The 26770-nt window shown below is 37.9% G+C and overlaps 1 protein-coding gene across 1 annotated transcript in view; it reads right to left on the bottom strand.

Annotated features, from left to right (window-relative positions):
* COL21A1 (collagen type XXI alpha 1 chain) overlaps positions 1-26435 on the bottom strand; it is a 91658-nt gene extending 65223 nt beyond the window's left edge. Inside the window, exons 1-8 of the mRNA XM_082047860.1 lie at positions 26213-26435; positions 15779-15898; positions 13537-14088; positions 7907-8075; positions 7555-7771; positions 5696-5869; positions 3044-3121; positions 682-690 (exon numbers count right to left, since the gene is read on the bottom strand). Coding sequence (XP_081903986.1) covers positions 682-690; positions 3044-3121; positions 5696-5869; positions 7555-7771; positions 7907-8075; positions 13537-14088; positions 15779-15866 — 1287 coding nt within the window. The 5' untranslated portion in view covers positions 15867-15898; positions 26213-26435. The remainder of the gene's footprint in view (positions 1-681; positions 691-3043; positions 3122-5695; positions 5870-7554; positions 7772-7906; positions 8076-13536; positions 14089-15778; positions 15899-26212) is intronic.
* Positions 26436-26770: the final 335 nt, after the last annotated feature.

Below are 26770 nucleotides of genomic sequence, written 5' to 3'. Positions count from 1 at the left end.
GGTCAGGCACCCCAAATTTAGGTGCATCTGTACTAAATCTATGTGCTGAAGTCAGATTCAGTGAATTATTTTTCACCTAGCAAGTTCTTAATGCTATGCAAAAGCAAAACATTAAGAATCCAAGATACAAAAAAGCAGATTTTCTATTTATTACCTGGAACACTTTCTATGACAATTTACTCATATTTTCTAAAATAATGCAGAATTTTTACAATGTTCTCTGAAAGAAATTCTTTCTCAGGGTCAAATTATTAATCAAAACACACATCCACATTTCCTTTGCAATGGTACTGAGTGGACTTATGAGGCAAGTTATCAGATTAAGCCTTCAAACAAGCACCCCCCTCAGGGAGCTCGCATTAGCATGATGCAGGTAACAGCTACCTGACTGCATATCCCCATTCACTTTGCAACAGCATCCAGCCCTGCAAATAAGAGCAATTGAATTGAACCAGGGAAAAATAAGCAGGCCATTTATTCTAATAAATGTTTATTCAGAAAACTGATTTTGAAATTGTCTATTGACTAGAGTTCAGTTAATGAAAATCCAGCACTTTTAAGCTTAGTAAACTCTATCCACTTTTCAAAACGAAGTGTATATTCCCTAGAAAAATAAGAAGTTTATACAAAAAGACAAATACTACCTTAAACTGAGTTTGAGCAGTTTAGGATTGAGCCTACCTCTCCATTCTGAAACAAGAAGAAACACAGTTTAAGAGTATAGCAATATTTGTAATAAGCAAAATCCATTCATTTGTTAACACTACCAAAACCAATCATAATTTTAGGGCTCCAACTGTCAAGGAATCATAATTCAAAATTTTAGACTTTCTCAGACCTATGTGCAGCTCCTTTCAATGCATATGAATTTTTAGTTCATTTCATTTACAGATCTTTCAACAGGAGCTACCAGTAGCAGTTTTTAAAAGGCAATGACAAAACTAGAATTAATACTGAACCATGTAAATATTTATACAATAAATGTTTAGATTTGGATCAAACCTTTTGCCATGAATAATTTCTCATCAAAAAAATTCCTCTGCTTCCTCGTTCATGTCAGAGCGTGTACCAAAATATTTCTAAAATCTCTGTCTGAATCCAGCATCTGGGAAAATACACAGCAGCACAGAGACAAGGCTGGCTTTTTCTCACTTTCCTGTGTGACTGCATTAGGCTCTGCTATTAACTGAATGGAGTTTTCCAGTATCTCCAATATCATAGAACAATCCATCTCAATATTTCAGCATACCAACCATGAAATTATCTGTATGGTTTAGCAGCCATCATTAGCTGCGTCATGTACGGGAGTTTTCTAATGTGCACACAGGCACCACAGACTTCATACACAGTGTGTGGAGAGAGAGCTTCCTCTGCGTTCAATTCTCATCTTAGGCAACCTCTGGAGAAGGTTATCTTTCTCCACAGATCAGACAGGGAGCTTAAAAATACTATGCAGCTAGGTATCTCTGGGAAAGGGGATGAATTCAGGCTGTAATTAGTACATACAAGCCCTGCTTAGTTCAGGAGCTCCAACACAACCACACTGACAGAATACAACCACAAAGTACATATTCCTCCGACTTCATTCCCTCCTTGGAGATCATCCAACATTTGTGAAGGAGCCCAGAATTTCATGGGTGAAGTCCACATTTAATTTACAATAACAGCAAGTGAAACTACACTGGCAAAAACCAATCTTTTTGCTTGGACTTCTTGTCAACTGCAGAGAACACAAAATATGATGGACTTTTTATTGTTTGCTTTCTTTAGGCAATTTTTTTTTCATTTGTCTACTTTTCATATCTTACATCTCTTTTGTAAAGAGCAAAAAGATATGTGGTGCAGTCAAATAGCTAAATACTAAATTTACTTCAGGATTTAAAGTTAACTTTACAATAGTGCTCCTGAACCCATTATTTCTTGGCACACACAGTCAGATTTCACAACAACTAATAATCCAGCCACCTGCTCGTTCCTTAAATGAAAGCTGTGAGTTTTGAAAAAGCCCTAATGATGGTGTTGATTGCAATGGACACACTGCCCCCAAATAAACAGAAGAAAACCAGACTAGCTGGAGGTCTGTGGAAGTCTGACAAAAAATGATATATCTGGATGTTGAAGATTCACAGGTTCTACTGTCAAACTGGTAAAATGGTCCTAATACTAAACCAAATCACAAATGAAGAATATGCGTTTGCACAGTAAGACACTGGTGTCTGATCATCTTTAGCTCAATTTGGTTTAAACATGAAACAAAGGAAGATATTTTGAAGGAAACTGTACGAATAAAACAATCTCTTGCTTATATTTTGAGATAAAAGCTGAATGCTTTTGAAAATCTGGTTCCAACTGCATATAATGAATGGTTTCCAAATCTGTTTGCATGTATTTTACAATTCATTGCAGAATTAACTATAAGCAAGAGGGCAAAGAAAAGGTAAAAGAATACACCTAAGCTTCCTACTTGTGTATGTGAATCACAAAATCATGACAAGGATTTTATGTGTGTCTTATCTATAAAATAATTCATCAAATCTTAGCATAATTTCAGTGAATGGAATATTTAACATAGAAATCACCATAGATACTTCTGATAGTAAAAGGTGACTTAAAAACATAGGTTTGTTGGTTATGTACAAAAGTTTCAGAGATTAAATGACCTGACAAGTAGCAAGAAGTATATCAGGTAAGTTAAAAAGTAATATTGAAAGTATTTTAAACTGCTGTAACCTAGTAGTTTTATGCATTTATAATGTTTGAAATCTTAAATTGTGACAGAAGATTTGGAGATTCTTTTATATTGCTGTCATATTTCCACCATCACATATCTAAACTAAAAAAAACTTTTAAAATATGTTTGTGCAAAAATAAGGCTGAAAACAGAAAAGTTCTGTATCCCTTGGTATTGCAGAGGTAACAAGCATTTGTTCACACCAGCAGAATCAATACAGTATTACTTATTTGAGAATTCATTAAGTCAGCTTTAAACTGTGATTTGTAAAAAATGCCAAGTAGTCCTCAAATGTTCATTTATCATACTCACAAATCCCGGGATCTCACAGACTGTTTCTCGATTATTTTGCTCTGGGTCACAGTAGATTCTCAGTTTTTGTATATCAAACTATAAGTCAAAACATAAAAGACTTTTTTAGAGAAAGTGTTGTTAGTTTAACATTTAAACTAAACTCTTCTTAAATCATGTCATTCATAAGTTTAAAAAAAAAATGACAAAATATTAAAAAGCAAGAGAAACTGGAAGCTCTGTGTGGCCACTACAGTTAAAAATCAATTAAAGATGTAGAAACATTTTTAGTCAGGCTACTCATAACGATTAATACATGAAACCAATTAAACACTCTGTAACAGAAGTATTTAGAGAAAAATAATCAATCCAAGATTGTGTTTTCTAAAATAGTAGAAATCGCCACCCCTAATCCTTGGCAATAAATGCATACACACACAGCAGAAATTACACTGGCTGCCAATACCATCAGGAAAGAAGTTACAACAGCAAAAGGAAAACCAACATTTTCCTTTTTACCTTAACAGTCCTGCAACAATCTACTGCACGTAAGATTAGTCACTTTTGGTGAAGCATCAGAAGGCATCCCTGATGCTTCAAAGAATTTGGTTTAGAGTTCAGTTGTATAACATAAAACTTTAAAAAGCAGCCAATAAAAACCTTGGCATCAGGTAGGCAAAAGTTTTTGTGCCGTCACTGTACTCCAGAAAAATGAAATATATTAAGTCAATTTTTCTAGCATAAGGTACCATGACTGCAAAGAGACAAAAGCCTTGTTGCACTAGCGGGGGAAGAAAGCACAGAAAATAAAGTCTGTTAATACCAAGCCTAGTAATATGTGGTTTCAACTTTAAAATATGTACAATTCACATCACTTAATTATGTGCACAAGTTTACCACTGCAAAACTGGAAAGCACATCCGCCAATAAGACACTAGTTAAAACCCTAGAAAACATTTGAATCAGAGCACAGAAAGAGAATGAAAATTCACCAAAGAATCTCTGAAAATTCTTGTATCACACTTTATATACAACTTTGTATACAGCTCCAGCTTTCTTAAAGGATTTCAAAATACCTTTTCATGGAAAGGTGTTATGCAGATTCATTAAAATCTTTCTCTATAATCATAGTTTAAGTAGAAATATCCTGGGAAATTTTGACTGTTAATGATTTGAAGAATGTGTCACAGTCTGAGAAAGTGGAGGAAGGGAATATCTTTTTTAGATTATAGAGATCATCTGGAAATATAAAATCGCAACCTGAGGCAGATTTTCTACTTTTCTTTTAGTCCACTACCAGAAGAGGACAATTGGACAATTTGACATTCCTAAAATGTTTTCCTTTTTATTTTAAATAACATGCCTTGCTACTAACATTCTAACTCAGAAACTGTATCACTGGGGGAATCTACAGAAGTCCCATTTCTGCAGTGACTTAAGAGAAAAAACAAGACACAAAAACAGCAACCAAACAACCCTATAATCCTAGAATGCACAAAACTATAAAAATGGGATAATCCTGTATCAACAAATACAGCACACAGAGAATTTATTACAATTCTGAAATATCTGCTTTCCTTGCAATAAGTGCCTAAAGTCCTATAAGAAATCTGTGGACAAACATTCAGTAGTTTTCACAAAGGGATACTTTAGTGTATGGACGGTGTTACTGCCAGCAATGCTGAGTCACATACAGAGTGCATCATCCAAGTTTCCATGTACACTTTTAGAATTTTGTAATAATAGAACTGAAGCCTGGCTACAAATACACAAAATTTGGGAGTAACTGAGTAAAGACATCTGAAGAGAATTAATGAAGACGATGTAACACGCATTCATATATTTTCATAGTAGCAGTAAGGATCATGAGAGTACAAAAGAAGCATAGCTTTCAAAATGACTAAAAATAATGCCTACTTATATAAGTTGGTATTTCTTATTATTGCTTCCTCTAATTAGTAACATCTTTACTAGATCAATGGAAGCAATATTTAGCCAACATCTGGAATGCTGTCAACATACCAGTCTTCACCACAGATCTATACAGCCTTTACCTTTATAACCTGAAGTTTTAACCAGCTGTTTTGCTGTCTGCATACAGCTGAAGGCAAAAGGAGCTTAACGCTCCTCAGAATAGAGCACAATCTCAGTACAGGGTTTTCAGGGTTTTTCTTCCAGCACAGCAGGATCAGTTTGAGTACCGAATATTTGCAGTACAACAGAAATGGAGTTGATACGCTTTGTAATTTCTTGACAGCCAGTTATGAGAAAAACATTTCCTCAAAACTGTTCCCTCCCTCTTGTGCCAGCATAACCTCATATAATGATGGAAGCAAATTATATGCAAGTGTCCAGCACAGAGGAAATTCCCAGCTCTAAGACACTGTTTGCAAAATTCAGACAACCACATTGCATCAAATTCATGTTTCAGCAAAAACCAATGCCCTTGAAGTCAGTGAGACCAATTCAGCACCCACCACACAGGATCCATCAGTTGTGCTTGTACAATTGTCCTCCAGAAAATTCATGTTCCCTCTTACCTATTAAAATTTTGTATATTAAATTTCAGCCTAGTATAAATTAGAAGAGCAAGTTCAAGAAAACAGAAGGTGCCAATGCAATGTTAACCTACAGTACAACTTCTGAATTACCGTGGGTTTAGCATATGCTTACCTGTACAGTTTCCTCCTTTCCAGAATACTTTCCTATTTGCGTTAGGCCACTGATGTAAATACCTAAAACAGGATGTAACGGCTTGGTTTCAATTGCTTGATCATCTATATACAATGTTACAAAGTCCTCTGTTACTAGGAGACGGATTTGATGCCATTCTTCATCAAATAATGTCTAAAAAAAGAGAAGAAAACAGAATAGTTTAAGACAAAATATCTTCAATTTAAATAATAATAAAACTTGATTTCAACACTTAAATGACTGTTAATTATTGAGATTATGAATGTACTAGGTTTTCTCATATAAAAAACTGTTAAACTGTAGAGGCAAAAAAGTATTTGCCAAGTTGAGAGCCAATTGAGAACAAGGTATTGGGTCATAATTCATCCCTGTTTCAAACTTATTTTATAACTCACATAGATTTTTTTCAGTCTATGATCTTGAACATGCTCAAGCCAGTATTTTTCAAAAATATGAACCTGGAAGCATTTATTTCAGCAGTAGTATTATATCTCAAACACTTCAGATCTTAAATCATGATGAAAACAAATGGATACTTGAAAGTCTTTCTACTTAATCTCTTATAAAAAAAAATGAGAAAAAAGCATTATATTGCCAGAAAGAGCCAGAAAATTACAATGAATAAACCAAATATTACCTTAATCATATCATAAAACATCAGTTTTCTAAAGTTTAAGATCTGGTTTAAACAAATAGCAGAGTTCTGTAAGTAACAGAAAACGAGAGACACTTTCAAAGTATTCCTCTCACCTGCCTTAGAACTGAAATTCAACATGGGAACAAATGCCTTCTTCTTGAGCCTACCCCTTAATTTCAAAAACAATCTAGCTCTTTAACCTAGCCTAGCCTAGCTGCATCCCTTTAATATACCTAAATTTAATAGAGACCACTACACTGGTGTACATAAACTGAAATATACATTTTCCAGCATGTTATACATCTTTGTTACCTTTTTCAGACATAAAGAGAAGTTAATCTCACTTCAATTAATAGTATACACCCATAGATAGCATTTCTGTTTCTATTTTTTCTTTTCTAGATTGGGTTTTTATTTATTTACAATGTCTCTCATTATAAGATAAAATAAAGAACAGATCAGAATATATAATGTTTCTATTTTCCCAAGTAAAAGTGCATCTCTGGGCTGTGTATTCCTGTTACAAATGCAAGAGTGGAGACATTCAATATCCTTCCCTTTGCCTCATCTGCAACTGAGACGATCTTTCTCACAGAGTTGAATATTTCACTGGAAATTAGTGAAAGAAGATTGAATGGGAACCTTCAGATTATACCAGGAAACAATAAAATTGGTTTGCACGAAAAGGAGAATCCCTTCTTCAGAGAGAAAAGTAAGCAACTGAAAGGATTTTTTACTCAATGCAGAACTAAACAACTCCAGAATGAACTCTCAGTTTGTAAACTGCTATTTACTCTTCTAGAAAAGAAAGTAACTGCTGTCATCATACATTTTTGAATAATTTAGACACTTAACAAAAACCCGCTCCAAAAAATGGAATATTTTCATTCACATTTTCTAGTATCCACATCAAAGGCAGAAAATACATGCCATCATATACTAAGCAAAGAGCTGTGTGCAGAAAAGTCTCTGTGATCTTCACAACTACCTGCTGGAAACTGTGGAGTAGAAGGCACCTGCAAAGCACTGACGCTAATTATCACTGTGGACACTCTGGAAACATGGGTGAAGTACAAACCATCTATTTTTAAATACCTAAGCAGCCAAGAATAAGATCACGCATTTTTAAAAAACATAAAGTTGCTAAGGAATAATGTGTACTTAAATGTGTACTCCAGCATGATGTCGAATTAGTCCTTACCTTTACACGAGGTGCAGCAAAAGTAATAACTTGTGTGCCATTCATTAAACTTGTTGTAGTGAATGATAATGTTTTCTCTTCCCCATTAATAGTGACTGCTATTTGTGGTCTCTTATCCAGACTTAGAATTCTCCACAAATCCCACGTCTTCTTTACTTTAAATCTTTGAGTGGAAACAAACACATAGGATGGAGGCAGACCTTCTGGAAACACATTCCTAAATAATGGGGAAGAGGGAACAAAAAGACAGTACTTGAACATTCATACAAATCTTAAAACAAGTCTCTCTCACTTTAAACAAACAAACAAAATATCTTACTAAATTTAGAAGTGTATTTATAAATTTAAATACCTCGTCAGTTCTGACAGGTCAACACGTGAAGTGACTTCATAAGCTTTTGCATTAGTAGTTGGTATTTGAATTCTCTTTTTAACCTTTTTCTTCACACCTAATCCTACAAGAATGTCAAATCCTTTTTCATCTCGAGCTGCCACTGGAATTCTTGTTGGACAAACAGATTCTGCAAAGTAATAAATGCAAGTATAGTTCAAAATTAGATTTAAAACCTTCAAAAAGAAACCTCTCCACTTACCCATTTTTTTGTAGCTGCCTTTCAAGAAATAAAAGAGTTGAGAACTGCCAGTTACAAGAGAAGTGTCATGCAGACTCCTCAGCGACAGAAAGCAAGAATACAGAGACATATTTTACTGCATACTCACATACTCACATACTATTTTGAATTGAGACTAACTGTAGTTAAAAGGTATTACAATATCTGATCAATAAAAATATTTAAGTTAATTTCTAAAAATGTATGGTCTCAAAATGCTACAAAATTACAGGTGCTAATTTCCATGACACAATTTGGATTAACCCAGGATCCCTCCCAACTATAAATCAGGTTGAAAATGGACAAAGGTAGAATTATCTACAACTTATTTTTCATCTTCTTTCGCTCAAAATGGACTCTGATCTATTTTGTCTGTTACACTGAAACCTGCTTGAAGCTATTCTCACTGGACAAATATTGTGTGATATATTTTCTGCTGGGACTAAAGTTAGCTGAATGTTATCTCTGTTTAATTCTTTTTACACAAATACAATACCAGGCAATGGACCTAAGTTATTTAAAACAAAAAAGTGAGATAGCGGAGTGAAATTTAACGATAAAGCCAACATTGTATTAGAGTAGTAAATCAACGAAAAGAAAGCAAACTACTTTTTGTTTTGTTAAAGTTATGCTAAACTATTTACAATAAACACATTTTCATTATTCATTTTCCTTTGTTTCACTAGAAATAATCAGTTAGAAGAGGTTGGTTAATAATTAGTCATAGGAGGTTAGGAACACATTTCAAAAAAGGAGTGGAGGGTTCTCTCATCTTCATCTGGACCAGCTGCAGGCTGGAAAACTCATGTCTCAGTGCCAGGGAATTATCAGCTCAAAGGTCTAGACTGGCTTCTCATTATAATTTGAGCAATGCTGCACAGTTTCTCTTTCTAGCCCAAGGGTAGTCAGAGGCTACCCCGTTCTGGTGGGTGAGGCAGGATATATAAGATCTAGGACAACTCAGCTAAGGCCAGGCACAAACTATATATGGCAGGAAAGGACAATCCATCCTAAGGGGACATGCCACAGTTAACCTGGGGCAGCAGCAAGAAGCCACATACATTCCCCTTGGTTTTCTTTCCCCACCCACGGCTAAATGTCACCTGACTCCCAAATTAAAAACACATTAAATGTTATCTGCCTGGTTCTGTAAGAAAGAATTGCAAAAAGTCCACGACCACATTACGGAAACTAAAATGTCTAACTTTTGAATGCTGGAAAAAAAAAAAAAAAAAACGTCCAACACAACTTTCCTTTTATTCTTCTCAAAACACAGACAGAGGATTTATGTCAACATACTTTTGATATTAAGTAAGAATAATAACAATAACACTTTCTTCTGCCAGGTTTCTTCACTGTGCAGTGTTATCATGGAAGCATGTTATAAACTCACATGTTTCAAATCTGAATTAACAGTCATATTGCCATAAATACATATTGCAGACAGTCATATACACTGACAAGACAATGAACACAAGAATCTCTTATCAGTTACAGTATTGCTACACCACTTGGACACCCACAAATCTATGGGGCCAGATGGGGGACACTGAAGGGTGCTGAGGGAGCTGGTGGAGGTGATCACTAAGCCACTTCCCATTATCTATCAGCAACCCTGGCTAACTGGGGAGGTCCCAGTTGATTGGAAGTTGGCTAATGTGACGCCCATCTACAAGAAGGGCCAGAAGGAGGATCCAGGGAACTGACTTGTCAGTCTGATCTCGGTGCTGGGAAAGGTCATGGCGCAGATCATCCTGAGTAACATCACATGGTACATACAAGAAAAACAAGCAATCAGGCCCACTCGACGTGGGTTTATGAGAGGCAGGTCCTGTTCAACCAACCTGATCTCCTTCTATGACAAGGTGACCCACCGAGTAGATGAGGGAAAGGCTGTGGATGTTGTGTACTTAGACTTCAGTAAGGCCTTTGACACTGTATCCCCCAGCATTCTCCTGGAGAAGCCGGCAGCTCATGGCCTGGATGGGTGTGCTCCACGATGGAAAAAGAACTGGCTGGAGGGCCAGGCCTAAAGAGTTGTGGTGAACAGAACCAAATCCAGTTGGCGGCTGATCACGAGTGGTGTTCCCCAGGGTTCAGTATTGGGGTCAGTTCTGTTTAATCTCTTTATCAATGCTCTGAATGAGGGAATTGAGTGCATCCTCAGTAAATTTGCAGATGACACCAAATTGGGTGGGAGTGTTGATCTGCCGGAGGGTAGGAAGGCCATACAGAGGGATCTGGACTGGCTGGATCATTGGGCTGAGGCCAGTTGTCTGAGGTTCAACAAGGCCAAGTGCCGAGTCCTGCAGTTGGGTCACAACAACCCCAGGCAGCGCTACAGGCTCGGGGAAGAGTGGCTGGAAAGCTGCCTGGCAGAGAGGGATCTGGGGGTGTTGATTGGCAGCTGGCTGAGTATGAGGCAGCACTGTGCCCAGGTGACCAAAAAGGCCAACAGCATCCTGGCTTGTACCAGGAACTAGAGAAGTGATTGTGCCACTGTACTCAGCACTGGTGAGGCCCCACCTTGAATCCTGTGTTCAGTTTTGGGCCCCTCATCATAAGAAGAACATTGAGGTACTAGAGAGAGTGCAGAGGAGGGTGGGGTGACAAAGCTGCTGAGGGGCCTGGAGCACAAGTCTTATGAGGAGAGGTTGAGTGAACTGGGGCTGTTTAGCCTGGAGAAAAGAAGGCTGAGGGGAGACCTTATCGCTGTCTACAACTACGTGAAAGGAGGCTGTAACATGGAGGGTGTTGGTCTCTTCTCCCAAGCAGCATGTGATAGGACAAAAGGAAATGGCCTCAAGTTGCACCAAGGGAGTTTTAGACTGGATATTAGGGAAAAAATCCTCACGGAAAGGGTTGTCAGGGATTGGAACAGGCTGCCCAGGGAAGTGGTGGAGTCACCATCCCTGGAGGTGTTTAAAAGGCCTTTAGATGAGGTTCTTAGGGACATGGTTTAGTGTCGGATTTAGGTTAGGTTATGGTTTGACTTGATGATCTTGAGGGTCTCTTCCAACCAAAATGATTCTATGATTAGAAATCTGGTGTAAAATCAAAAATTAAATACAGAAATAGGATTACTTTCTGTGAGGGGGCCATTATTCTGGATCACTGCCAAAGTAACTATTCCAAATCAACACACAAATTGAGCATCTGTAAAATCATACATTAAGGAAGTATTCCTTATTTCCAATGGCACATTGAAAAGCTACTTAAAAGCATTGCTAGGACAGTAAACCTTTTTTGGGTCTTCTGGATCATCTTCTGTCAAGAGTATTTTGATAAGTATCTGAGCCATTATACAGGATGCAGAAGTCAGTGGCAAAATTAGGAACTATCTTCCAAGGGAAATGGGGTTGTGTTTCCCATCCATAGTATCAGTCACAGCAACTCTCTAGCCTATACTGAAATCTTGTTCCCTTTTAGTGTTTTATATAGTTTTCTGATGCTTTGTTTTTCCTGTCCTGAAGTATGGAATAACTTTTTGATTTTAAAACACATTATCTAATGCAAAGGAACTTTACCCAGCATCCTCCAGTCATACTTCTCAAGTCTGCATTGAAAATTGTTTATAAATGCATTCCTGACACATCATCTTTCTTTTCTATATTCTTGCTAGAGAATATTAATAACACAGGAACATTTGAGTTCCAGAATAAGAAACTTTAAATATATGGGGAAGCTTTAGCCACGTTGTCCTTTCTGGATGACAGGTTCAGCAGGTTTTTTCACCGTGCCATACTCTAAAATGAACACTGGAGCTCCCAGAAGGCACATGAGAGTTGTTGATAATGACGCTACTTGCTACATGAACCACCAAACTTCGGCCTCCTTTTTCCAGAAAGGAAATACTACCCCTAAGCTCTTAGATCTACGTTCACATAATAAAGAAGTTAAAAACACCAAAGAGTGAAGGCTAGCATTTTTTTAGACATTAAAACAAAGATGATCAAGAGAGAACTCCAGAATTTTCAGGCAGATTTATGTGGCAGATTAGGGACAAATCATTGTTGCTTTGCCCTCATGGAACTTCCTCTCCCAGAGTCCAAGTGAATCTTAACATCAAGAATAAAACAAACCACCACTCAGATCTAATATTTCCAGTCTTTGAGTTCACCTGCTAAAGACATTGTGGTTAGAAATGAAGCTGCCAACTGGCTCTGATCGCTCTTTGAGAGAAGCATCTCAATGCTACAGCGAGGGAAGAGCCCAACATCAGAGAGTGGGAGCAAAGGGTCACTTCAAGTACCCTTTTGTAGTCAACAATCACACATTCCTTCTGTAAGAGTCAAATAGTGCAGCTGAATTTTAAAGGATACTAGTTAACTTAATTCTGAAAGCAGAAAATCCATCTTGATGGAATAGAATGTCACTACTTCTAAGCTTTATTTAAAGAAAACATCATTATTATTTTGGGAAATTTCTCTCCGCATTAAGTTTTATTAAAGAATTTAGCTTCACTTAGCTGATTTAATTTTTGGACTGACCACCTCACTGTATCAGCCACAAGGAATTAAGATTTTTGTAAGTGTATCAAGAAATAAACACTATTAACCTCAAAATAAGTATCATACTTTTTCAATGAAGTTCATACTGAAAGTGAGAGCAAATGAAAACTATTTTGCATTCTTACTAAGTGCAGGAATATGGTCCAAATGAAATATGACTTGGATCAATTCTTGGAAATAAAAAAATGTACAAAATAGCACTGATAAATATTCATTGTATAACAGGGTCCTTCTGAGTGTTTTACAAAGTTATCAGAAACCTCAATGCAGTAACGTTACTAGCATTCTAAAGCTAAAAAGTCACTTTACAATGTTGGTCTTGGCTAATTCTTCTATAAAATCCTTCTAAAAAAGATCATAACAGCTTGTTACAATTTGGGGCACTTTTGCCAAGAGCCTTTCTTCTGGGTTTTTCAATGCATGCTAGCGGAAGAACTCCTGTTTGTCATGATAGGCTATCTTCTGAACTGTCGAAAAGAAATGCCAGATTGTAGATGTCAGCCACATCTAGGAAAAGGACAAAGCAAGCCCTATGTTCTCGGCACTATGAGAATTCCTCACCTACTTTAGGGTTTACAAACTTTATCAATGCAAAAATTTGGGGCTTAGGCCAAAATCTTATATACCAAAATCAAACACACACTGTGTTAACACATCATATACTTCCCAAATGTTGTTTAACAGAGAAAATACCATTTTAGGAGGGACTTCCACAAACAAGATCAAAATGAAAGAAGATCATACTAAAGATCATCAGGTGCCTTAGGTTACACTAATAATACATACTGTTTGTGAAATAAATACACGTACACAACTGTCTTCTGCACACCTTCTAAAATATTTTATGATCTCTAACTTACCTTCACAGAGTTTCTGCTTTATAACTTCTTTAATTCTTGATATTGCAATATAATCTTCAACATAAAATACGTAAGTTGATGAAGGCTTATTGGCAATGGCTTTAAGTTCATCCTCCTCAATTTCTGAGCCAACACCAATAGCAAATAAAGTGATTTTATTTTTCCTTGCTTCTGCTGCTACATCTTTGACTTCATCTTGGGACTTTCCATCAGTGAGAACAACTGCTATTTTTGTTAAAAATCTTGAAGATTTTGCAAAAAGATGGTCATAGGCAAACTGAATAGCTCTTCCTGTTCTTGTATTTCCTCCCAAGTAGTGTATGGATTCCATTTCCCTGATGAGGTTCTCAGTGGATTCATGAGTTCCAAGGGGAATTTCAAGTACAGGGTAATCACTGTACTGGACAACTCCAACTTGAATAAACTTTGGCCCTATGTCAAAATTTCTTGTAATATTGACAAGCCAGCTTTTGATGATTTCAAAGTTTTCTGGGCCAACACTGTAAGAGCCGTCTAAGATAAAAACTAAATCTGCCGGAGCAGTTCTGCAACCTAAAATAAAGAAAAATTTTCAACAAACACTTCCACTTTCTTCTTCCATAAGAAACATTTTTCATATCAATTAATGTTTATGTTAGAATCTATATTGACAAATACATTCCATTTAAAAAAAGGTCAGCTGAGTTTATCAGAGAAAACAAGACTGTTTCCATAATCCACACAGCTCCAGCTTGGTATCTGAAAACCACACCATTTTCTGGTTTTCACATTATCACCAGAAACAACTATGAAAATTTCTGGAATTTCGTTCCTCAGCTGGCAATTGCACATCATGCAATGAGCAGAGAGAAATACATTTTGTTTTTTTCCATACCTCTGTCTGCACAGATGATAAACATAAAACCTTGGTTTTGTTAGCAAACCAAGCACACTGCAGATGATTAAGGTGTGGACTCAGCTCTCCTAGTTGTAGTCACTTATAAATGGAGCTGTTAGACTAAATTGCCAAGTACAGGCCATGGACTGACACAAGCATTTCTATAGGTCAGTCCTACCCCTCTTATATGAACATCCTCAGATGGAGGGAATAACTCCAGAGGAGACAATCACCTTCCATCAACTGTGAAAGGAGCTTAAATAACCGACAAACAAGGACCCAAGGAGATGGCCAAAACCAGAAGAGATTATTTTGATCCCATGGCACCTGGGCTCATAGGGGTTGCTGGGTGTTTCTGTGCTTTCTGCTTTGTGAAAGGCTGCAGCTCCAGCACAGGAAGGAGAGCTTGGCCCTGTCCTGACATCTGCCTACGGACACATCTGGTCAGGTCAAGATTTCACCTTCCTTGAAAGCACTTGACCATGGTCTGCTGGAGAGATCATTTTGCAATGCAGGTGGTGAAGAGACGCTGGGAGAAGGAGCAAGGGGCGAGCAGAGTGTGTCACTCTGTAGTCAGGGATATCAATCACACAGTAATTTCAGTCGGAAGGGACTTCGGACCTGATGAAGGGACATTGGACCCTGCTGAAAGCAGGCCCAGCTTAGAGCAGGTGGACTGAAAAAAATGTATGTCTTTCTAGAGACCAAAAGGAATTTTATGGAGCATGTTGTACAATACTGAAAATTGCTGTATTAAGAGCAGAACTGGAGAAAAAAGACCTACTCTGAAAGTATCACTGTGGCCAGAGGAAAGTTTTCCACAGTCTTTTTTCCACTCACTTTGTCTTTCAAAAAGCTACCTTGCTTCAACTTTTTCTTTTCCATAAACTAGATTTAGAGTATATAACTTGGTTTGGTGGCGTCTGAGATGCTAACTTTGAAGAATATGCAAGAAGGTCTGTCCCAAAGCTGAGGTTTATCTCAGCTTCCCCTCACAGAAGCTTTATTTTTGTTATTTAGTTTCTCACATAACATTAAGCTATTTAAAAGAGGACTCCTGAAGAAATGAAAATATAAATACTCAAGACGCATGTTTATATAAAGACTGGAACTTTACAGTTCCATCTACCTCCTTGGGCATTTCCAGGACCAAAAAAAAAGAAATAAAGATATTCCCTTCCTAAAGGAGAAATATTTAAGTTACTTACCCTATATTACAGTATTTTCACCAAGAAAATTACAATGGAAAAAAATCACCATCAACAGAAGTGTGCATGTGAACCTGAAAATGATTACTATAAATTCAAGGCATGCTTTGAAGTTGCCCTTATCTGAAATATAAAAATATAAAAACTTAAGACTTACTTGCTCTTGTTTCCCCATCTTCAGCTGAGATGTAATCATGAAGTAATAGACTTAATAGCATCTGAAAAAATGTTCTGATCTGTGCCATGTGTATTGTATTTTCAAAGTGTTCAGATTAAACTAGATGGGGAAGAAATGAAAAGAAAGCATAGTGTCATTATATTACAAAACAAATCCAAATTGCTGTGTTTTAAAACCTGTACATGAGGAACAGCTTTGAAATCGAATCTGCAAGCCCAAATGTAAGGCCAGCCTGCAACGCACCACAGACCCCAAAAGTGTCAGTCAGGCACGTAAGCCCAAAGTTGAGATTCTAAACTCAACAACACTCACCAGCTTTTCTGCGGAAGCTCTGTTTTCACCAAGGCATATTTATATACTTCACTTGCCACATACACACGCAAGTAGGTTATGTTCCCAGTCACACTCGTCCAACCACCATCCCACTCTGCAGCCATTATCCAAAGACTTCACAGCTGCTGCTCCAAAATACAGCAAGTGCTTGTGTCAGGTACTGGTGTGGACACGGTACTTCAGTCTCAACCCGCATACCTGGCTACTTCAGGGACTCTGGGACACTTCTCCTCCTCTGTCCTGGGCTGAGACCACCACCACGAGTCTGGGTCTCAGTGAGCCCCAGCCCCCTCCCAGCATAGCCAAGCCCACTGTGTACTCTAACATCAAAGGTTACATCCATTATATTCACCACTTTTTTTTTCCTGTTTCTATCTCCTTTGTTACCATGGTCTCTGGATTATATCCCTAAGAGGGTCCCAAAGCAAAGATGCAACTTTGGTTTCATGTTGCTGTCATAACTACTATTTAACAAATTTAAAATCATAGAATATATTAAGTCAGAAAGGAACCATACTTAAATTAAGTCATAACAATTACTTCTGTTAAATGCAAAAAAATAGAATCATAATGGGAAAAGATACATTTTTTGAGTATTGTGTTAAAGATCCATTCATTTCAAGAATATAAGTATAATGAATCTCTTTCGTATTCTGTTTTCTCATCCTCCAATGCAAAATGCAATTTTTCTAACTCCATTTTATCCTCCACTACAAAACAGGAACACCCTAACAGGGAAAGGGAGGATTAACTGCTGGTGTAAGTGCATGCACCAGTGACTGAATACTGGCACAGGTTGTCCAGAGAGGTTGTGGGGTCTCCATCCTTGGGGATATTCAAGCTCTCTGGACATGGTCCTGGGCAACCAGCTCTAGGGGCTGGACTAGATGACCTCCAGAAGTCTATTTCAATCTCAGTCATTATGTGATCCTGTGATTTCTATTAAACTATGAGGTGGCACTTGTTCATTTAAGCATAGATTTGGTTCATCAAATGTCATTAATATAACAGAGGACAGAATTTTAGAATACTTTACATCTATCTTTGTAAATCATAAAAGAAACTTTTTTCCCTGTTATTTGGTTTGCATTCAGAAGAACATTGTGCTCAGTAATTGACCAACCAACTTACTGCTTTCAGATTTTCCCATATTCATTGGAAAATCTCTAAACCATGAAAAAGAAAATCTAAGTTCAGGACAAATTTTCAGTAACAGTTCAGGGCCAATTCGTTGCATTACCTTTCAGTTTCACTCATTTAAGTATTTTACATCTGGCTAGAAGACTAAATATTACTCTTTTCTCTTCAAGTGTTGCTTTGTCAGCCATGTTAGTCTTCCTCTGTTACACGCTAGTTTATCACTAATATTCTTGCTGCTTTTTTCAGCCCATTTCCTAGAATTCAAACGCCTTCCTTGAATAAAGCCAAGACTCCTTCCCTTTTCATATCTTTTTCTTTTAGACATAAACCTTCACTTATGCCCACTCCAAAAGGATCTACACGCTCACTGAAAAGGTCAAATATAAGTGAAAATATTTAATATACTACAAAATTAAAAGTCAGTATATCGGGGAGGGGATGAAAGCTGTGTGTATTTGTGCTTTTTATATTGCTGATCTTTAATTTTGAACTCTTTGGGGGGCAAGGTGTCCACCACACTACCAGCAATAAGCTACTGGCAGGTGTTCTGAAACTTCTGTACCGCTGGAAAATCCTATTCCCCAAAAATACGCCAAAACAAAATTCAGCATGCCTATTGCATGTGCCGCGTAGGAGAAGAGAAAGGTAAATGGAGATAACTAACCATTTTATTTTCCAAGACTAGTCAAGGGAGTAAGCTGAATAGAATCCCATTTAATCACTACAATATACTGAGCAGCCACCCAGCAGACAGTGAGCTGTTATCTGCACCAAAATTCTACAGTGGCTAAACACAGACCTTTCTCTCTAAAGACGTCTATACCTGACATGATGTTTTTAGGAAAATAATAAGGGGAAAAGGGATTACAAAGGTGTGGGAGCAAGACAGTAACAAGGTGTGAGGTAGTAATTTCAATATCAGATTCATTTCTGGTATATTCATGATCCATATTTCTCAGATAGAAGATGAGTCACCAAATCAGCAAGTCGATTTACTTTGGCTTTTCAGTCAGCTGCTTTGTTTTTTCCACTGCTTATAGAGCACTTATTCCATTAAGACAAAAAAAATAATTATAATCTCAAATGACCTCAAGGAATGCACAAAAATAAATTTCCATGAAAAGTTACTCCTACCTAATATAATCCCCCAAAATCAATAATGCAAAAACATATTTACTATGTTATTAAATATCACTTTTGGATTACAACTAATTGCAAGGTAACACCAGACTTTGCTATTCATATTGCCTTGTGTCAGAATGGGTAAGAAACCAGATGAAGCACTTTGGGGTCTGTGGGACAGGACATAAGATGCACTGTTCCACTGATGCTACAAATACTGGTATGTCAATTTCATTTAAGTACATTTAGTGGCAATTTCTTGTCCCAGCTATTTGAAAAAAGGATATGTTCAAACTATGAAATTAAGTATATAAGTAACAGGCATGTAATACATAAGAAAATCTTACCATAGTAGAAGTGGGCAATTTACATTGATTATTTAAGACTTGATGCTTTGTAAGATTCATCATTTTAAAATCACTTGCAGCCTTTTCTGTGGCAAGTGTTTACTGAAGGGTAAAATACATCTTTCATGAAGCCAAACTGAGTGATACCAAAGAACATATGAAAACATATCTCTGTGGGAATTTGAACAGCATGTAACCATAGAAGGACAACTGAACTCTTCGAAAATATCAGAAAAATATAAACCTAAAACTGAAAAGAAAAAAAAAAAAGACAAGACAGACTACCATGCAGAGATCTAATATATACCAAAACTACAGTCCTGGCCCAAACAAATTCCAAAATCCTATAGACCTCTCCCACCAGCAAGCCCAAAGGAAAAAGGTCCAAAAAACTGATAAGGAATAGTTGTGAAAAAGCTTGTTGAGGATAATATCACAACTGTACGTTAAATTATTTTTGATGTTCGTCATCTCTGTGGTGTATAAATGGTTATGTACGTAAAATCTATAGACTTTATGCAAAAGGAAAATAAAAAAGCAACTTAGTGACTTCACTGCCTCAGTCTTCACTAAAAGGAGTACAGGGACTGCTACCATTGATATTGCATCTTTTTTTTTTTGCAAAATAAAAAAAGCACACTAAATCTACAAAATTATTTTAACAACACACTCCCTGCAGCACAAAACTTGTATGTGCTCCATGCCATACGCGCAGGCACTTCAGGTCAGGCAGGGACACAGGGATGCTGCTCCTGGCACGGCTCTCCTTGCACCAGCCCCTGCAGAAGCCATTAGTGCCTGCCCTAAACTGCACCGGCCCTTTCATCTCTGCTCATCTTTCCACAAACGTTTACCCTGTGGTACCATCAGAGATGGAAAGCAGGATGTGAATACAGCATTTACTGGCTGTCCTGGAGCACAGGGAGTGTCAGGGAGCCTGGTTTAGGAGCAGAGGGGAAAGGTCATTTCAAAACCACTGCCAGTTAGGGGTGTTGTAGGGGAACCAGAAGTAAGGAAAGGAAAATTCATGGGGATATGCTGTGGTGTGTTCCATGGACACAACCAGCAGAAATGTGCTGTCCTCTGAATGTTTCAGTTCTGTGTTCTATCATTCATTTGCATTCATCATTCACGCATATACTTTAAATAACAGGCAAAAATTAATGGCACATCCCTCATATGACCCCACTGGTCAGCTCTCATCAAGTTGTCTTAAAACTCTGTGAAACAGGAGTCACAAAAGCGTAGAACAACAAAGAAGAAACGTTTGCAAGTTCCCCCTGAGCCCAGCCTCACTCACCCAAACTGCTGCTCACTGTGCAGCCCTAGACTCGCATGAGGGGCATATCCAAACTCGGTCTCGCTCCAGCAGTAAAAGAAATAATACTGGGAAAACCCTCACAAGCCATCAGGCATCAGCGTGGGGAAGCTCAGGATGGAATTACAGGGCAGGCATCACACATGTCACTTCTCACAGGGAAGAATTTCCATTCTTCACTAGTGAATGCTATAGCAGCTTTCAGTGCCCCTCATTAAACTTGAAAAACATTAAAGCAATGAAACTATCACACCATTCTTTTGGTGAAACCCATGCTCCAACTTATAATTCTTAAAAAAAATCAGTAAAATAATTGTTAAAATAGGCCTATCTCATTTGCAGAACCAAATTGTGTTCTCTCAACAGATGAATTTTTTCCATGAGTTTGTGAAAGTCCTTCTGTATTTCATTTACAATAAAGCCTGAAAACTATGAGATACTCAATGTGGGAACTTTGTTATAAGTATAAAGCCAAATAACTATTTAGTAGTCCAAAATGCACTTGGTTATTAATAGAAACCAAAATTAAAAGGATAAACCCAAGAATTAAGCAATCAAAGAGGATTCCAGGAATTATCCAGTGTTCAATTTATTTGAAAGAAAATAATAATATAGCACTGCACTTTTAACAGTGAAAAGAGATGCCAAACCAACAACTACAGAGACCAAACTTTTGTGTCTTTTTGACACAGCAATTATAGCACAGGCAACAGAAGTGTACTTGAAATTACTTACAGAAAATACTTGCCCAAGTGCCTTAGTGCTATCATGGAGAGGCCACTATTAACATTGGCCCAGGACCTCTCCACTGACACTGCCAAAAGACAAAATTCATCACTGCTGATCATGTCCCTTCTATCTCCAGGTTTTTTAAGAGAAACAGAGAAAGTTGTCCCAATGGTGGTCCATAGAAGTGCCCACTGCCTTCTTCACTGCCCCTGAGAGCTCAGCCAGCTGCTATGAGAAGTCAGGGTCCTCCTACCAAACTGCTGCTGGAGCTGTAGGAGTTGGGTCAGGGAGTGCAGGGAAGAGCTAAGGGACAGTCAGCCTGTCCCCACACTGCACGGGCAGAGGGACACGGGATTCACACTTGCTCCTTATTTCCTCTGCATCTGTAAACAGTAGCCAGGACTCAGTGATCCTTATTGGTCCCTTTCAACTCCAGATATTCTATGATTCTATGATATTATGCTAAGTTCTGTGGAAAATAACTTAAATAAAAATATTTCAATTAAAATTTTAGCCCCTGTCTTTTTCCAAATTATTTGTTTAGTTTGTGGTTTTACCAAATGTAACTAGGGAAACATATTTATCAAACTGCTTTCCCACCTCTCAGTTACACCAAAGCACTTTTAGTATACATATGTTCATGGAAGAGTAATCCACACAGGGTTACTAAACAAATGCATCAAGCTCAAATAATGGGTTGCTGACTGAGAGAGTATTAATGGAGAAACAGCATGTGTTAACGTATTTTTCAAGGCATCCCCCAGGGTTATTTAATTTTTCCACCTTAAATGGGAAAGTGCACACTGCACTCAGAGGGTTTGTAACTCTGGCATGCACAGAGTGGTGGGAGCAAGCCTTTGGCTACCTCCCGACTCCACGAATCAGATTAAAGACACAAAGGCCTATCAGACACTAACTGAGACAGGATACTGGGTTGGGTGGACCTTTAGTGTGACTCATTATGGCCATTCTTCTGTTCTTCACCATATGCTTTTTATCTTGTATTGTTTACGTGACACTTTGATAGCAAAAGGGATGTTTAGAGAGAGCGGAAACAGTTCCCTGGGGCAAAATGGTCTACCTTGCACAGAGGGACCCCAAACAGCTTATGCAAAGGCCTCTGCTCTGAGCCCCTCAAATGAGGAGTTATAGAGTACACCAGGTATTTCTGAATATCTTTGAGACTTGCATCAAGACTCAGGCAAGTTTCTGTGCATGAAAGGTAAAAACCATAGCAGTGCTACTAAACATTGGGCCCTTGAACCATGGCCCACAGGGCAGTAGTATAAGAACCTATTATCCATGAAAGCCGTTAGCAGAGTATCATTTCTATCTTCACTAAAGGCAGGAAAATAAGAGGGTACAACAAAGTTGTCTGCATCAGCTCATGTCCCGTGATAAATTACAGTCTCCCCAATACACATTCAGTTTTTGTAATGTATAGGAGAAAAACTCAGTGAGGTTTGGATATTGGTAACATACTGACTCACCTTCATGCTGTGTCATTTTAGGCAGCTTAAACCAACTGGACAGCTTTTGCAACATCTTTCTTGCTTTCTTCTGGGTGCTGCAGTTTTGCTGTGCAGCAACATTTGCACAAATAGGGTCACTGAGCACCTTTGACCAGGAAGGAAATTGAACCCAGGTTCCCTACACAGTGGACATGTGGTACAGCCATTACTGACACCAACAGACGCTACTCAATTTGTGATTTAATTCAAGGCTGCCAGTGTATTAGACATGTCAAAGGCATCATGCAACCTCCAGAACATCTTTGCTATGTAGATGTGCACAGAGATTCAAATGATAGCATCTTCTGTATGCATGTACGGAAGATGAATTTCTCATCCAACATAAGTTTTCAGTAGGAAATTTAGGTGTCTAAGCACAGAATCATAGAATCATTTCAGTTGGAAGAGACCCTCAAGATCATCAAGTCCAACCATAACCTAACCTAACTCTAGCACTAAACCATGTCCGTAAGAACCTCATCTAAAGGCCTTTTAAACACATCCAGGGATGGTGACTTCACCACTTCCCTGGGCAGCCTGTTCCAATGCCTGACAACCCTTTCCATGAAGAAATTTTTTTTCTAATATCCAATCTAAACCTCCACTGGTACAACTTGAGGCCATTTCCTCTTGTCCTATCACTTGCTGATTGGGAAAAGAGACCAACGCCCTCCATGCTACAACCTCCTTTCAGGTAGTTGTAGACAGCGATAAGGTCTCCCCTCAGCCTTCTTTTCTCCAGGCTAAACAGCCCCAGTTCCCTCGACTGCTCCTCACAAGATGTGTGCTTCAGGCCCCTCAGCAGCTTCATCGCCTCCTCTGCACCCTGTCTAGTACCTCCACGTCCTTCTTATGATAAAGGGTCCAAAAGTAAACAAGGTATTCAAGGTGGGGCCTCACCAGTGCTGAGTACAGTGGCACAATCACTTCTCTAGTCCTGCTGGCCATGCTATTCCTGATACAAGCCAGGATGCTGTTGGCCTTTTTGGTCACCTGGGCACAGTGCTGGCTCATATTCAGCCAGCTGTCAATCAACACCCCCAGATCCTTTTCTGCAGGTTAGGCAGTATTTCCACTGTGCATTTAAGATGCCTAAAAGCAGCACCTTCTGTATCTCAAAAGGCAGTTTACTGATGTACTTTCCATATGCAGCTTTCCGGCATCTAAGTATATCACTTTACTCTTCCCAGGAATACCCTCTGAAGAAACTTTCCATTTAGAGCAATTTGGAATCTTCCAGAATCAAAAATATTTGCTTTTCACTGCAGTTTTGTCACTATCCAAACTTGGGAGTGGAGAGGGAAAGAAAGGGAGATTTCCTTCCTCTGAAAACCCTGGCTTCTCTGCTGCATGAAGATTTCTTGCTGAAGAACTACACTAAAGAAATACACTGAAAGTAGGAGTTCCTTCCTTCACTATTTCCCATTGCCAGTTACTGCCTCTGAAAGAAGCCAGGAAGGCTATGATTTCAACCTTCTCCAGCATCCCGAGAAAATAACAAGACTAAAGGTTACATATATTATGGCGCCTTCCAAGTATAAATTAACACTTCTCTCATATTACATCACTGTATAAACATCTCTTAATTCAACTAGAGATTGTTAAGTTTGGCTTACGAAAGGACAAATATTAAAACATTACAACAATAATGACTGAAAGGATATAAATGAGATTCTTTGCATTTCCAAAAGTTATGCAATACTACAGAAACCGTACAGCAAGTGAAAAATCAACACTGAAAATCCAGATTTATATGCACTAAATAATGTGGAAAAGTAATTCAATATTGCATCACCCTCTTTTTATATTTGTTCTGTTTTCAAAATTAATGGATTTTACAAATAAAATGTTAGGGCAATTTACATTTTGGTATTTATTCCTAACTGTACCTTATACTACCAGTCCTCAGCATTCAAAAAGTCTATGAGGTTACTCTAAGTCAGATACTTTTAACAAGTAATACATCTGAATCTGTATTTATTTTCACTTGGATTTCAGTCCCATTCTGCTTCCATGTTTTCCACATATTGTTCCTCTTCATTTATTTTTCTTGGTGGGCACAATTGAGGAGGTTATTATATTGCAAACATTTAAAAGAGTAATAGCATTTCCTCAGAAGGGTGAGGCTGTGAAGACATTAATTTAGGCTCGGTTTACACATACATATATGTACATAAATGCAAGATTGTATATAAATAGACTAAATCTCCTACAGTGATGAGTACATTAGTATTCCCCATACCATTTATTTCTGTTGCTATGTTGCAATGAACTGTCTTGGCATCATCACCAGTGTAATTACATTCATGCCAGGAGGGTTCTACAACATTAAATATATGATTACAGAGTAGTTCAGATGAGCTTTTATTAAGAGGAGTCAAGAAAGAAACTTATGTGTTTAAGTTACGCATATTGTGAGATGTATTTTATTTTTTTTTTACTAGTTAGTACTAGTACAACAAGAATGAAAAGTAGTTGTAAAATGGTTCTGTTCTGGCTAAGCAATATCTGTCCTTAGTCTATACAAGAATACATGGCTATGCAAAGTACACAGAGTACAGAGTTCAAGATACTGTATCTCCTAACCCTGAAATCAGGCAGAAAGCATTGTCTGAACTACCTTAAAAAGAAAAAGCTACTGGCGCTTTTGCTTGGGCTCTCCCTCCCATTCCTATCACCTTTGCTCTCTTTCTTTTTACAACAACAGGTAGGCTTTTAGACTGACAGCCAGACTAGAGAACAGAGATCTCCAGCCAGTGCTGGAGAAACACATGAAAGAAGCGAGGAGAGATGCGGGCAAAGGCCTGTTGCAGCTGAGTCAGTGAGTATATCTTGTTCACAGCTGCAGTAATGGGAGCTGTGTGGTATCAGCAGCAAAACGACCTGGGGTAGCAGACGGTGAACGTCTAAGTGCTGCAGGAAGTGAATGAATTTTGGAGACCTCAGAGAAACAGCAGCATCACCTGTCTCTGCATATACATCTGTGGTCCCTCAAGTACACACCAGCGTGCTCTGTTCCTGCTGCTCAAGTGTTATGTGGGGTTTCTCCACCAAAGTTCAGTAAAGGCACTAAGTACACCAAGTTTATGTTTGAGTTTTCATTCCTTTGTGCCACAGCCCCTATTTCAATCTCTCATTAAAAATGGTTAACTTAACAGACAAAAGAGTATTGCACAAACTATTGACAAAGCAACTCACTTCAATCTTCGCTCCAAAATACATTTTAGGGATAGACAAGGAAAAAAAATGGACTGGTAGTTTAAATGAAACTATTCTGCAACATAATCACGATTTCCACTATTAGAGGTGTTCAATAAAGTAAACCAATAAAGTAAACCACAGGAATTAGTACTACATAAGATTACATTCCACATCTATAGCTTTGATATATATACAGCAGAAAGTGTTATTAATATGATATAAAGAAGCAGAGAGGATTAAAGAAATTATCATATTTTTGTCAAATTTCTGAAAGAAGGCTTTGTATCAACTGTACAAAGGCTTTATACCAACTTTAATTATGTACCCCAAAGACCAAAGTAAGCAGCTGACATGTATTACAACCCAAGCAAAAAGATACATATTTCTGAAAGCAAAAATCTTCTTAAGTGGGATGGGTTGTTTATTTTTCACATGATTCAGTAAAGCACAGCAAACCCACAGGCTCCTCCAGTCTACAGCAGATAAAGTTTGTATCCGTGCTCCAGCATCTGAAGTCACAGAAGACTTGTATTTTTAAATCCAATTTATTCTGGCACTTTGCACTTTGTTGGATTAATTCCCATTCCAAGAGAATCCTGTGCCAGGTGCTGGCAATTAGTTATTATGGGTTAAAGAAAAAGGAGGTTTACCACAGCACTTGAGTTGCTTCACTGATACACAACAGATTGGAAAATAATATAGGATGGGCAACTTACGTAAGCAACCGCAGTTGGCAGCTCCACATTCTGGCTGCAACAAATGATTCTGAGGTCTCCCTGGAAACCATGATTTCATCCCGTCTGTGAAAAGCCCATGCTGTTATTTCCCTCTTTATCAAGCAACTTGAGATTCCACAGAATTTTCCTTCCTTGGATGGTCCCAAGGAAAACAAAACAGCTAATCAATAGGATAAAATCTGACGGTCCAGTTCTACACTTGAAATTGAGCTAGCATACGGTTAACAGGATGCTGCAGAAGAAACATCTGTACCTACTCCTACAGGAAATCGCATTTTGAGTGTGCCTATGTATCTGTGTTACCAAACAGGGAAAGAGAAAACAATACAAATGAATACCTGGAGCAATAATTTGGGAGACCATTTTGTCTGAGCTAAGGAATGTAGAGTTCAATTTTTGGTAAACAGAAGGAAAATAGTCATTGGGGAACATAATGCAATAGCTGGAAATTATATATAACAACTACATATAATTATACATAACTATATATAATTTAGCAATGAAACTACTACAGAAATTGGCTCAAGTCTGAG

Source organism: Streptopelia decaocto, assembly GCF_964273445.1.
Source record: "Streptopelia decaocto genome assembly, chromosome: 3".
Classification (NCBI taxonomy): Eukaryota; Metazoa; Chordata; class Aves; order Columbiformes; family Columbidae; genus Streptopelia; species Streptopelia decaocto.
This window is presented reverse-complemented; position numbering and strand designations above follow the sequence as displayed.